Below are 12413 nucleotides of genomic sequence, written 5' to 3'. Positions count from 1 at the left end.
ACTGATCCTGCACACTCGCCCCTGCAGACCCGTCACAACCACCATTATCTTAGCATGGTCGTTAAAATATCTCTTGATATACATTTTATAATACCAACCAATCTACCAATGGTTCGTGCAACTTACCTGGGCCAAGGCAAACTACTAACCAACCGTCATCGTGCAAGAATCTTACCACGTGAGGCCTGTGACCGCAACACGGCCTCCACCTTTGCTCTTCTCACACGCGCATTCCGTGCGCCAACACATACTTCACCAACGTATGTTGGTTTCTCTTCCGTATCCGCACACTTCGTGCGCCAACACATGCCACACCAACGCATGTCATTTTCTCCTTTGCACGCGCGCACTCCGTTCGCCAACACATGCCTCACCAACGCGTTTCCTCTTTATGACGAAAAATGCTCGCTCCGACTTCCTAAATAAAATTCGGTCTTCATCCATCGTGACATAATCACACCTCCGAAAAATCGCGTATTTTGCAACAAAAGGTATAAAAGTTTTGGGCAAGGAGTTCATTTAAAAGAGGCAAAAAAGATCTGAAGCAGGTAAATTCGATGGTTTAAGAGCTTATGGCGCTTATACCCTGTTTTACTCTATAGCCAATCAAAATTTGGTCACCATCGCATCTTGGGTATGACGAGATTTAAGCGAAGAATCACCAAAACGCCTCCGCTATAACATTCATGCTTGGCCCACTCAGAGCAACCGAAGAGTTAGTCCTTTGCAAAGGGCCAGCCATGCAGATTATTCTTTACCGGGATGAACAGAACTAAACAACAGACTATGATCACCCATTGCCAGAATGGACTTCCCCCATTTCGTTTAAAAGAATTTGGTATGTATGGCAAGATAGCTTACTTTTAAAACTATTTTTTTTTAACTATTTGACATGAACACAAAGATTGCTGAAGGCCATAAGTCATATAAATGTATACACCATTTGCGTTTTTTGAGACCACTATTTGTAAAGTATACATTATATATATCCTCAAAAAATCCAAAAATTTCTTCAAAGTTGACTGCTTATATCAAGTTTTAATTTTACCGCCAAGATTTGGAATAAAAAAACAACTAAAAAGAAATTTCATACACCGTTTATTGATTTTTCTAACGTTTTACAATTTTTTCATAATCTTTTTGTAGAACAGTCGGCTAGCTGTATTGATAAAGCTGTAGAGGAACTGAGATTAACAAACAATGAGCAATTAAGTATAAACAAATTTTTTCAAGAATCCTATAGTGACATCCACGTTTCTCAACAATATCAAACAGTTAAAATTTTTAATTTTTTTGTCACAAATATAGTTAAAAATTGTTTTGATTTTTGAAGGACATTATCCAATATAACTTGTTCCCATAGACATGCTTTTATAAAATCAAATATTATTGTACAAAAATAAAAGACCTATAAAACTTTTTTGATTAATTAGGATTGACACATTTCAATTATTATTGAAATAAAATATCATTTTGAACACTCTTAAAGGCTCTATGCATAGACTCAACGAGGACCAAGGACACGGCACAAGAATAAAACTTAAGATGAGCTTATTTTGCATTGATGTACATTATGATAATAAATTCAAACCAAAACTCAAAATCGCATTAAAAAGAAAACATAAAAATTTCATTACATTGTTTTATTATTTTTAAATAATATACTTTTTTTTCTTTTATTTCGCGCGCTTTGTCTGAAAAAAAAACATTACGCAATTATTTATTTACTATATATTTTATGTCAATAATAACTTACTATAACACTGTTCACCACCATTATCATATCAATCGTAAGACGCTCACTTTAACACTGTTAAATTAGAATAATTATATATGGGGTTAATTAGATGTCTTGATTGAATACACCAGAAATGACAATCTTTTGAGCTCGTGTCAAAATGTGTCAAAGGAGTTAAATTTTCGTAGCGTCACGTATCGCAACAGTAAAACCTAAAAAATATATCTTGTTATTTCATTAAGTTAATAAAATTGATTGAAAAGTTTTTAACATGTATTCATCGTTATTAACGTTAGGAATAAAATTATATCCATTAACTAACTCCTGTTATGAAAGAGATATTTGGATGACAGTTCTACCACATAAGTCAGTTTTGCCAATTCTGGTATAAATCTGGTAATAATTTATTTCAGTTGACCATATATAGTAAATTATTTTTTAATAATATTTTAATTGAACAATATAATAATTACCTTAAACCGTGGCGTGATGAATTAAAATGCATTTGTAAAAACTATACGATATAAAAATAAAGAAGGTGGTGAACACTTATTTCGTAAAGAGCTCTGAATGGGAACCAATTGTATGCCTTATAGTTTACTAGCACCGGTTTGAATGTTACGATGGTTAGGCGGCTACAAAATTTACAACAACTCTAATTGACATCACTAACACGACACCGAATATACTGACATACACTCATATATACCATTTATACAAAAGTTATACATAGAAATTTTATCATTACAGGTAAACTGAAATATCAGATGTTGGAAATTTTTCATTAGAATATTCAATCTCTGGTTATCAATATTGAAAATGTACACACAAGATGAATGAATATTATTATTACTATAATTTAATAATAAAAATGTCTTAGTTTATTAATTTCCAATTTATAATTGATTGCTGCAGAATTAAGTCTTATTTGTTAATGATACTAATAATATTTAATGATTAATCGCCTTATTTTTAATATAATATAAAATGTTAGTAGAATTACACTAAATAAGTTTCCTTAGTAAATAAATTTATATGGGCAAATATGTTAATTTTCAACAGTTAAATCTTAAATGTAAATTAATAATACTAAATGAATAAAAATTTGCCATAGTCTCAGTTCCTAATAAGTAATACAGAAATCCCCCTATTACATGGTAGGTTAAATTCGTGTTATAAGAAAAAACGATAAACGAGCTCCTATAAAGTGTTAGGTAAATAAGTAACATTTAATTTGATGAATTTTAAGGGAAAAAAATGTTTTATGGACGAAATACATACGTTTTATTTGCTATTTCATGTCTCCTGGTAGATATGTATATGTTCTTACAATTAAAAAGACTTTTACACAAATTTAATAATAATCTAATTTAATATTAAAATACACAATGAACATAACATGCAAAGGTACATGAAATTTATTATCAACCGCACAAATAACAATAACATTTTCGCGTTAAAATGACATAAAATCATGTAACATCAAAACGCGTTTTGAATATGTTATGTTTTAGCGGGGATTACTGTAGACAATTTCACAAACTGTTACTTAGAATAAATTACCAGTGTATTCTTAAGAACTAAAAATTTACCTGCATATTACAAAAAAATATTGATATGGAAACAACACTATTTTAGCATCTATTCTCGAGTAACTTATTTACTAAATTCCACAAATATTAATTAAATTAAATAAATACAAATACATAGATATTATTTCAATTTACTATTGTTGGGAGTTCCTTACAATATTCTTTGTATTCTGATCTATCGTCAAATTATTTGATAGTAAAGTTTTACGTTTTAATAATTTGTACTAAATAATTTCTAATAAAATAATTTATTTTGCCAGTTATATATGTTATTTAAAAACTAAAAGAATACTTCTAATTTAAAATATTTGAGTTTATAAATTTTAACGACCCACTTACCTATGACTTATGACCACAGGGTAGCTATTTTCGTTAATAGTTATCAGAAGATATTATTTTGCCATTTTTAATCACATATAAAGACAGTACAGTGCTACCGATACCAATTAAATGGAATGTACAACATAATTTATCTTGAAACACTGATTTTCAGCCTCTTAATTTTACCTAACACACATTAAAATGATCGGTTTTAAAGTTGTTTAATTACTTATATAATTAAGAATATATGAATATTAGTAGATGAATATACTTTACTTTTATTAAGATACTAAATCAGTTAATAATCGCAAAAAATTTATACGAGGAATGATGTTTTAGTGGTAATTAAAAAAAAATATATATAAAGGAATTAGACTATATTAAATCTAGTGATTCAAATTTAAATGTAATGATAATTATTACCTACTTTAGAAATAAAATTAATAATTAAGAATAAATATCGCGGAACAAATAAATAATTTATGTGGTTTTTTTGTATTAAATATCGAAGGCTGTAAGTATTATTAGAATGTAGTATTAATAATGATCATAACAAGCGCTTACTAATTTAAAACTTGGCACCAAAATGGTGGGAAAACATAAGTCGTATCACTTCACTTTGCGATTGAAAGTAAAATAAAATCATTATCATTTTACTTTTCACGTGAAACTTAATTCAAAATGATATTATAAATTGAGCAACGTAAAATGGCTAACTATATACAAGTGAGCAAAAAAATAAATAAAACAATTATAAGAAACAATTTTACGAAAAACGACTATTACCAGCTTGTTTGATTTTTATCTTGAAATTAAAATTAATTTTAATTATCTACTAAAGAAAACATATTTAGACAGATAAAAATCGATTTGATGTTCGACAGGACAAGTATAGGGTAATGACATAACGTATTTATTATACAGTTCTGTTATGAAGCTATTAAAATCATTAACATTTAGTTTAGAGTAATATTACATTTAAAAACTATCATGTTAAATAGTATTAATACTAAAAGGGTCCGATATTATACCGAAGGACATTAGACAGGTAGACACAATCCAAATAGACATCGAAATATATAAATAATTACTTTTTCTTACCTTAATGGAACTTAGTCAATAATTTGTTATTAAATAGTTGTTAATATAATAATAATCGAAACTAAGCTACATAAATATTTAGGGTAAAATGGCCATTCGAAGATTCGGTGATGTTTCCAACGACCAAATTTCTTTCCTGACAATTATTAAAAGTACTTACGTTTCTATCTTTTATATACAAATTCATAAGTTACAAACCAAATACAGTTTTAATATCATTCGAAAGGGCAATTTATCTATACTTTATTTCACAACAAACAAATGGGGAAGATTCTTTTAAGTATATATAACATAAAATAATTATTCTATTTAAAAACATTTTTGTTTATGCATTACCAAGTATAGATTATGTTTAAAATAGAAGTTAATCGAAGACTAGAGAATATTTAAGATAAAATGTGAACAACTGTAAGAAATTGAGACTGTAATGCACCATTGAAATTGTAGACTTTTCCACAGTAAGGTCATACACATTTTTTTTTCAAAATTATTTAGTAAATTATTTTTTTTTAAATTATTATTAATTATAGCCTTACTGTGGGGTAGACTAGAAGTTTTCACTCATTATTGATGTGTAAAGGAAAATGGTTATTTTAATACGTTCCGTGCTACGGCGATTTTTGAAGATTTTCCATCCAGGCCGCGTGGGGCGTATACGACCCACATTGTAAAAATTAAAAAGTTGTTTAAGAGTTATGCTTTACTTTTTCAATTAGCAGGAAAAAAAGACAAATTTTAAAATGCATTACGTACGCGCATACGTGATGTAATGTTATTTGTATTCGACCCTACAATTCATTTTTTAAGAATCCTTTGTTTTTCAATGAGAACTGCAAATGGTCTGAACGCAAAGTGCAGCGGGGGTTGTACACGCCCCAAATGACATGGAATGTGTTAAATATGTTTTGAATACGCTTACGCATAATATTTACGCCTCAAAAAGGCGTAAATATTATGTTGAATCATTTTAGCTTTAACAGCAAGCTTTCAATTATTTAAGCAAAAAAAAAATTATTGGTCGGATAAAGTTAATAACAGAACGGGTACAACTTATTTGATAGGATAACAACCAACTAAAGATATGTTTACACGGGAGATAAATGTCAATCTACATTGATCATTAGCATAAATCAGACGTGTGGAATTGTTCTAATGATAATGTCAACCCTTTGAACTTTTTTTTAAGTTAAGAACGAAAAAGAATGGATGACATGTAAACGCATCTCTTAATATTTTTCATTGTTTGAAAAAATTTAAGGCTCACTGCAATTAGATAAAACTCTTTACGTGTCAACAAAAGTGTGGCCGAAAGATCGCTATATTAACTCTGTTAGGTGAATATACAATGTCTTTTTATGAAAATGTGTTCGGCGAAAGTTTTCTGGTGATTTTCTAATATATGTTATTCCTTTTCCCTAATAAATATAATATTAAATTTCACTATAAAGGTTATTTAATAAAAATAAAGACTAAGAGGTTAGTACAGGCATTTAAAAAAAAACACACGTATTTAAATAACAAAAGTCAGCGTAATTTTTGCAAAACAGTGAATGTTTAACTTATTTCTTTAAAATAAAGAAATATATTACATATCCATAAACAAACACTACAGATCATGGTAGATATTGTTTGCAACGTTAAAAGCTTGTAATTAAAGACTCTTCAAGACGCAATACCGCGTACATAGTTTAAACAAAGAATAACTCGTGTTATATGAATTAGTTACACCAGAATTGTTTAATATAAAATTTCAATATGCTAAATTTTTTCCACAATTTCTATATTGAAGTGACACATAGTTTCCGGGTGTTATTTTAATATACATGCGGTTTGTTGCTTACTGGCATAATACATAAATCATATTACCATAAAAATAAGGTTTAAGAGAAACAAACTACAATTTCATACAAATATCATAAATAGTTCAGAATGAATGGAACATGAGGAACAGATAATATAAGTTTCGTTTGGCGGTTCACTTGAGCTTTGGTCAGATATGTTATTTCAAGTACAGTTGTGTAAGGCTACATTAGAATACAAGTAGAGGGCGTTGGTGGCACAGGAGGTGGTGGGACGGCGGTTATTACAGGATTCGACTCTGTGGAGACGTTGGAAGATTCTTTGCGGCCAGTTTGCTTTGACACCTCCTGCGCCTTCTGTGGCGGTGGCAATATAGCTTCCTGTGCTGTTTGCTGGAATAAAAATAAAATTAGTTGACTAACTATAATTATATATTTTTTCAGTAAGAAAAGCACTGCTAACTTAATATTTAAGGACTATCTATATCAAGTTTTGTTATAACGGTGTAAAAGTTTTAAAAAGATGAATGTTCAATTCATATAATATTATATAATTTATGATCCATCCTCCCGAAATCAATGGCTTCAGTAATGATTAACAACTTGATGATAGTATAGTGAGGAATAGCGTATTCAAAATTCGGAAGCTTCTTCTTTATAGCCGACGGACGCCTACCGTACGACAAAGGTCTCCCCTCAAAGATCGCCCCGATCACAAGTTCTGCCCGCACCCAGCGACTTCCCGCGATCACCTATCTCATCAGCTTACTACATAAATACTAAAATTCAGATTACTATTAACTAAAATAAACTATTGTTTACTTAGACATATCTCTGCAGACTTTGTACTGCTGATTTACTGCCCTGTTACATTACAATAGTAAAAATAAATATAAACTATTCCAGAGCGTTCACTTTATATAAGGTAATTAGTAATAATTGTAGAAGTTTAAAGCTTTTTTGTTAACGAATAAGCTGAATAACCAATTAGCCTGTATAAGATTGTCACTGCACATGAAATCTGCGAAGGAGAACATTATATATAACATCCACTATTCGATATTTGGTCCGCAGTGTAACCCGTAGCCAATCTATGACTTTAGGTAGGGTATAAAGGTGACCACAACGTATTTGTAATAAAAATATTACTTACTTGTGATTTTAGCTCCAGGTTCAGGGAGCCCGTACTTGGTGTCCGGACTCTGTTCTTGACCATAGAAACGCGTCGTTCTCGCGTATTGATAATGGACGTCAGGAACGGCACTTGATTGCTAATTGCCATCATGAACGGCTTGTAGCCGAGACTGAAAATTATATACAAGTTTGTTAAGAATGTGGCTCAAATTCTCAGCGAAGGCGTAATCATTATTTACTATTTTACAATAACGTCTGAATATATTACAGCCATTGTTTGAATTTCAACAAGCCAGAGTTTGTTTTACTTTAAGCTGGACTAATTTATTGAAAGCCTTTGTGGTATTTGTATTTATTAAATTCCTTAATTAAAAAAATACTATGGACTGTAAAGCTAAAAATAAAAAGGAAAGGAATTTTGTCCATGTAGTATTCAACGAATAAATTAAAAAAAAAAAAAAAACATTATTAGTGTAGAAAAAAAATCAAAGTATTTCAAAAATCAATAGCAACGACTGAATTATAAAAGGTGTGTGTGCTTGTAAAGTGTGCCTAGAAGCGTTTGTGTGTGAAATAGTAGAATGTAGCGACCCGAGTTAGGGCTCCTTCGGTAGCTTTCAGGCTTTCTTAGGTAGTGTAAGAGATCTTAGAATAGGCGCCCTTTATGCCCTGCTTTCAGTCTGCGGAATCTGACATCGTCACCTAGATAACAATATAAGTCTGGTCCCGAAAAAACTCAATTATGAACAAATCAATTGAAAACCATCATGGTTTCACCAATATATTTGTGTCCGTTAAATAGATTTATTCAAGTTAAAAACTTTATTCTAAAAAATATATTTCAAGAAACAATCGCCGCTTCTCATAACGTACAAAAGTGGTTACTTATAATAATCGTATGTGGATAGTTTAAAAGATATTTATAAGCGATCGTTAGTTGTGTGTATAAGCTAATGAGTGTGTAAGCATGGGAGTGTGTGATCAAGGTGTAAAATCTATAGTAATGACCATTCGGCGTCGCTCCATGCGCACAGGTCCCGCACGGCGGCACGCAGGCGGCACACGGCGCCCAGCGTGAGGTCGTGGCCACGAGCCGCGTTGGTCGTTCGTAAAACCGCCAGCGCGTCGCGTAGCGCCACCGCGACCACCAGCGCCCACTCCACACACCCCGCCTCCGTCATTAGTTGTAGGAAATATCTAATTGATAACAATACATTTATGTCGTTTATTACAAAACATAAACGTAATACCTCTTATTCTATATTCTAAAACAGAGGTTGCCAGAATTTTTTTGCTTATAGACCGTTTTCACAATTTAGCATGGTCTGTTGGACCCCTACAGCTACATTTCTACTATATTCAATATACTTACGTGCTCTGCAAAAAATATGCTTGTTTTTAACCCGATATGAATTATGAAGATTTAAAAATAAAAACTATCAATATTTAAAAGTAAGAAATTGTAGTGTAATTAGTAGTAAGTATCTAAGATTGAAGATATTCGAAGAGAAATGAAAATAACTTATATAACCATCAAGTTGGTAGTGGCAGTAACAAAATGAATCCATCCTTTAACTTCTATAACAGGCGGGGGTAACTTTTTTCTTATCTCAATATCTCGAGTGGACAGGTTTAAAAGCGTCCACTGCCTCTAACTCTCATATCAGTAATAGCGTGGTGATTTCACTATAATACTACCGTCACCGCTATACTGCGCCTCGGGTATATGGGCTAAAAGACAGGAGGGAGTAAATGTCGCTTCATTTCGTCTCCGTTCTTCGACTCTCATCTCGATACATACTCAAAATGTTCCCCCCTTTAAAGTTTTTATTATGTTATTAAATAGTTCTGGAAGTATGGGTACCGTAGTCGCACGTGTGCGGTGTGGTCACCGCGCTCAGCTTGGTGCAGGTGCAGACGCTCCATGAGCGCTGCGTAGCGCCGCTCCTCGCCGCCCTCCCCGGCGCCGCCCCACGCCACCGCCCCGCCCTCCGCCACGCTGCCCTCGCCTGCTGAACTACACCCACAATATTACGATTAGAGTTAAGGATGTAGCCACGCCAGGTTCAACGTGAACTTGAAGAGACACTTTCAAACGTAACAGCTAACGGGAAAAGAAAGAGAAGATTTGATTGGTTAAGGGGCGTGGCTAAGTCGGCGGCCAATAATAAAGAAAAACAAAGGTTTTAATTGTTTAGTGGTCTTACAATTAATACAGGCAAGATATTGTTACCTATTACAAGTGGATTGGCTACTATAAATGAAGCAATGTACTGTATAGGGTGTCTGATAAAAGACCCTTTCAGAATGCTCACTGTATATTCACTACCTATCGTTTCATAGAAGTCATTTCTCTTGTCGTTGTTTGAACATCGCAAATTGTTATCTCCGTATCGCGGTTTGATATTAAATGAAACAAGTTCCAGAAAGTTCGCTACCTATTATGAATTGACCAATCAAGTAAGCGGCATACACACACACAATCTAGAAGATTTCTTTATCCGCCAATGAGACGCTTTTTTATTCCGTAAACAACTCCGGATGCCAAGTGACAATCGACTTTATCTCATTACTCGTAAGATCCGATTACGTTTGTCCATTTAAATACTTGTTACTTACAATATTAACTGATATTACATCTTTTTCTTTATTACATACTTTTTCAGTTTGGTGCATACAGAATACATTACTCATTAAGATTATATTGTATAGATTTTGAATGTGACTATATATGGTATGATTGTACTAAAAGTCTGAATAAAAATAAAATGAATTCTAAAGATATTTAGTGTATGCGCGTACGAACCTCACTGGTCCGGGCGACATGGGCGCGCCAAGGGCCATGGGCAAGGCGGCGCGCATTGACAGACTCATGTATCCACTGTCGCCACAAAGGCTGTCCGTCTCCGCTGACGGTGTGTGTGAACCTGGAAATTTAATCATATAATTATATATAGCTGAGGAAAATATTTTTAAACTAGGTATGTAAAACTTTGAGATAGAGATCAAATGTTGAACCTATATCAATTGGACACCGTACGGTATACGAAACACCTCATAATAACCATCAGTGTCTTAAGGCGAAGATCCAATAATTGATAGATATGAAAGAAGACATTCGTAGACGAAAGACAGTCACCGACATAATCCAGCTGATTTCTAAGTTGAATTGGCAGTAGGTCGACCACATAGAGCATAGAGCATACAGATAACCTAATTAGTCTTCGGGAGACACTAAGCACGCCGCTTTCAACCAGCCCTACTGACAATCCATGGTGAAGACCTATCTGTAACAGTGGACGTTCTACGGATTCGTTCTATGTAAATGAAAATAAAGAAAACTATGACATATACATACATATATATTATATACTTTTTTTACTTATTAATTTACATTACATATACTTATTACTTTCTATTAACCCATCATGGTTATACTTTTTAAACAAAAAGAAATATCAAAGAAAACAAAAAAGTTACGAAATTTTATTATAAAAGAAATTGAAATCTATGGGGCGTATTAATACGCTTAAAATATAGATACAATTTAGTTAACCTCATTTCATCCTGGCGTTGATTTACGGGGAATCTGTATATGACCATATTACTTCAGTTCAGAAATAATGAATAAAAATTTCACTTACTGGGCACGACGCTTGCCTTGCGCTGAATGTATTGTTCTTCTCCTTGCTGCAGCACAGGATACGGCCAGGCGAAGTCTTCATGAAGCCTCTTCAAACAGAAGACGGCACTGTCTACTCTGGCTGCCCTCTCTCTCTCGCCTGCCAGCCACGCTACCAGGTGAAGGTCCAGCGCTGCGGCCAACTTGCCAAGTGCCAGCAGACGCGCGGTGGAAAGCAGGACACGAGCGTGACGCTGGATCATAATATCTATGAAGAACTCTTCCGCAGTACCGCTGTATGACTCTCTGCCGACGGAAAATGTTATTAGAGATAAAGCTATCTAGATATAAAAATATTAAAAGAAACTATTGATCACTTGCTTATTTAATGCCATGAAAGGGGCTATGCTTAAGAATTTGCTATAAGATTGAATCAAGAATAAGGAGTTGACAAATAAAGTTAAAGTAATAGTGTGCAGCCCACATAGCGCGCAGAACCGCTCTGTCCTCCGGGACCGCATGGGTTTTGGGTGGAGACCACCAATCGGAAAGAACAGTGGATGGGTGAACCATCGGAATATGCTGGATACAGGCGACTTCCAACTGGTTCTTGTGGAAAATTTGGGATGCCTATGTCTAGCAGTGAACATTCTACGGCTGAAATGATGACGAACATGTAGCGCTGTTGGCATATCACTAAATATTCTGTACAGTTGTGCATATGGGTTAGGGTACTTAAGTATACGCATGCATATATATATATATATATATATATATAAATAAATATATATATATAAATAAATAGAGAGAGAGAGAGAGAGAGAGGGAGGGAGAGTGTACCTGTCAGCGCGCGCGGGCACGGATTTTTTGCGCTTGACGGCAGCGGTGCGTCGCGCGGGAGGCGGTGCAGGGGCTGCGGCCGGGGGAGAAGGCTCCCGTGGTGCTGCAGTCGTGCTGAAACTACGACCTCGACCGCCCGCTAGCTGCACCCAATTATTACCTTTATTATATCTATAACGACAATAAAGCAACAAACCAGGATTTTATCCACCACCATGGGCAGGATTTTTTTAGTATATCTTTTATAATCGTTTCCTCATAACTGA

General features: G+C 33.6%; 1 protein-coding gene across 1 annotated transcript in view; it reads right to left on the bottom strand.

Moving 5' to 3' along the window:
- Window positions 1-6436: 6436 nt before the first annotated feature.
- The window catches only part of Rich (Guanine nucleotide exchange factor subunit Rich), a 42104-nt gene continuing 36127 nt past the window's right edge, over window positions 6437-12413 (bottom strand). Inside the window, exons 21-27 of the mRNA XM_068764653.1 lie at window positions 12148-12290; window positions 11330-11613; window positions 10492-10612; window positions 9550-9702; window positions 8694-8882; window positions 7705-7855; window positions 6437-6944 (exon numbers count right to left, since the gene is read on the bottom strand). Coding sequence (XP_068620754.1) covers window positions 6777-6944; window positions 7705-7855; window positions 8694-8882; window positions 9550-9702; window positions 10492-10612; window positions 11330-11613; window positions 12148-12290 — 1209 coding nt within the window. The 3' untranslated portion in view covers window positions 6437-6776. The remainder of the gene's footprint in view (window positions 6945-7704; window positions 7856-8693; window positions 8883-9549; window positions 9703-10491; window positions 10613-11329; window positions 11614-12147; window positions 12291-12413) is intronic.

Source organism: Battus philenor, unplaced genomic scaffold (assembly GCF_028537555.1).
Source record: "Battus philenor isolate CCGP_79_NKW_IND1 unplaced genomic scaffold, ilBatPhil1.0.hap1 SCAF_19, whole genome shotgun sequence".
Classification (NCBI taxonomy): Eukaryota; Metazoa; Arthropoda; class Insecta; order Lepidoptera; family Papilionidae; genus Battus; species Battus philenor.
Note: the sequence above shows the minus strand (reverse complement) of the source record. Positions and strands in the feature narration are given on the sequence as shown.